The 1,939-nt window shown below is 57.5% G+C and overlaps 1 protein-coding gene across 1 annotated transcript; it reads left to right on the top strand.

Moving 5' to 3' along the window:
* Positions 1-404: 404 nt before the first annotated feature.
* On the top strand, positions 405-1,939 carry DQ04_03841000 (putative glutathione synthetase; the record flags this gene model as incomplete). The annotated part of the gene is made up of 1 exon (XM_009313145.1): positions 405-1,939. A coding segment is annotated over one exon (1,535 nt), but the record flags the coding sequence as incomplete, so codon positions are not given.

Here is a 1,939-nt window from a genome sequence, read left to right as displayed (position 1 = left end):
TTTTTTTTTTTTTTCTCCGTGCGTGTGGAGGCTGGGAATATTATTTCAGGCGTAAGAGAACCATGTGGTGCGTTTTTGTTTCTTCTTGATTTGTTTGTCTCTTCGTTGTTGTTGTCGTTGACGACTCTCGCTGTCGTTGTTGTTGTCGTTGTGGCTTCTGCCCTTCTTCTGTTCTCTCTCGCCCCGCTTCGCTCATCCGTCCACTAATTTTTTTTTCCTGGTTCTGCTGCAGGTGTTCTTACTGTCCTTGGTGGTGGTGTCGCTGGGTCGTCGCACCGTCTTTTCTCTCCTGTCGGCTGTTCTGCTCTCTTCCTGCCGCACACACGCACACAAACAAACACACACCCACTGTCCTTCGCTCTGTCAAATCGTGGAGCTTTCTTTACAGGTCCCCAGCAACTACAATGTGGCAGCAGCAGCAGGAGTGTGTGGAGCACCTCGTGGCCAAGTGCATCGCGTTGGGCCTCACGATGAGGCGGTCGTCGCAAGATGTGACACACCCCGCCGTGACGCTACAGCCGATGATAATGCGGCGCGACGAATTTGACGCGCTCTGCGAGCAGCAGCTGCTGTGGAATGAAGCAGTGGACAACACAGCGAGAAATTTCACGTTCCTGTATGACGCACTGCGCGAGACAGCGGCGAGCGACACCGAATTCACTGGGCGGCTCGTGGAGATGCTCCAGACTGTGTACCTTGGTGACTCCCCGTACCAGTCACTCATGCTTGGTATATTCCGCACGGACTACATGCGCAGCGGAGCAGAAGCAAAAGACACCTCGGACGCGGAGGCTTGGAAGAATGTGGAGATTAACACTATCAGCTGCTCCTTTGCGGGGCTCGCACCCCTCGTCAATGATTTTCACCGTCACCTTGAGGCCTATTCGCGGGCGATGCAGAACCCTGAGGCGAGCAGTAGTACAAAAGATGCCGCCAATCAAGCTGGCGTGTTGGAGCGGAGCAAATCAGCGAAGGTTGTACCAGAGGCACTTGCGGCTGCCGTGGTGGCGTGGACGCAGCAGCAGCAGTTCGACGAACTCCGTGAAACGTATGCAAGGCAGCAGCAGCAGCAATTGCTGCAACCTATTGTGCTTGTCATTGTTCAGGAGAACGAGCGCAACACAGGCGATCAGTATGCGCTTCTGTTCGAGCTGCTGGAGACGCATGGCATCCTCGCACTGCGGCGCACGTTGCAGGAGCTGCACACATGCATGCAACTGCACCCTGTGCCGAACGGGGCGCCGCTTGCCGTTGTGGACAAGAGCTACCCTGTTGCGGTCGCATATTTCCGCAGCACATACGTGCCGGCCGACTTCCCAACTGAGGAGGCGTGGGCCGCACGACTGCAAGTGGAGCGCAGCAGCGCTGTCAAGTGTCCCAGTGTGCCGTACCACCTCCTCACCTTCAAGAAGCTGCAGCAGCTCTTCTGCGATGTGGATAACATCCTCGCTCCTGTTGCGTTCCGAGGTGACACGGCGAAGGCGCGGCTGCTGCAACGCCACTTCATGCCTCAGTACGCCCTCAACCCGGCAGAGGTGGGCGAGGCGACGGTGGCACGCGTCATTGAGGACGCGCTGCAGAATCCACAGCGCTACGTCCTGAAGCCGCAGCTGGAGGGTGGCAGCAACCTCCTCTCCGGTGCAGCGATGGTGGCGGCGCTGCAGATTACAGAGGCCGAAGACCCCGTCGCGTACAGCAGAATACGCCGCGAGTATATTTTGATGTCCCGCATCGACTTCCAAGTGCGCTCTGGTGCCTTCCTTGTGCACGGTAAGGTAGTGCAGCTGAAGCACAATTTGTGCTCGGAGCTTGGCATCTATGGCGTCATACTCAGCGATGGCAAAAGCAGCAGTAGCAACACGCTGCGGAACGCGTGTGCAGGCTACACTGTACGCTCGAAGCCGGCGGACGTGGACGACGGCGGCGTCATGGCGGGGGG

The sequence above is a fragment of the Trypanosoma grayi genome (genome assembly GCF_000691245.1).
Source record: "Trypanosoma grayi strain ANR4 Tgr_384_V1, whole genome shotgun sequence".
Classification (NCBI taxonomy): domain Eukaryota; phylum Euglenozoa; class Kinetoplastea; order Trypanosomatida; family Trypanosomatidae; genus Trypanosoma; species Trypanosoma grayi.
This window is presented reverse-complemented; position numbering and strand designations above follow the sequence as displayed.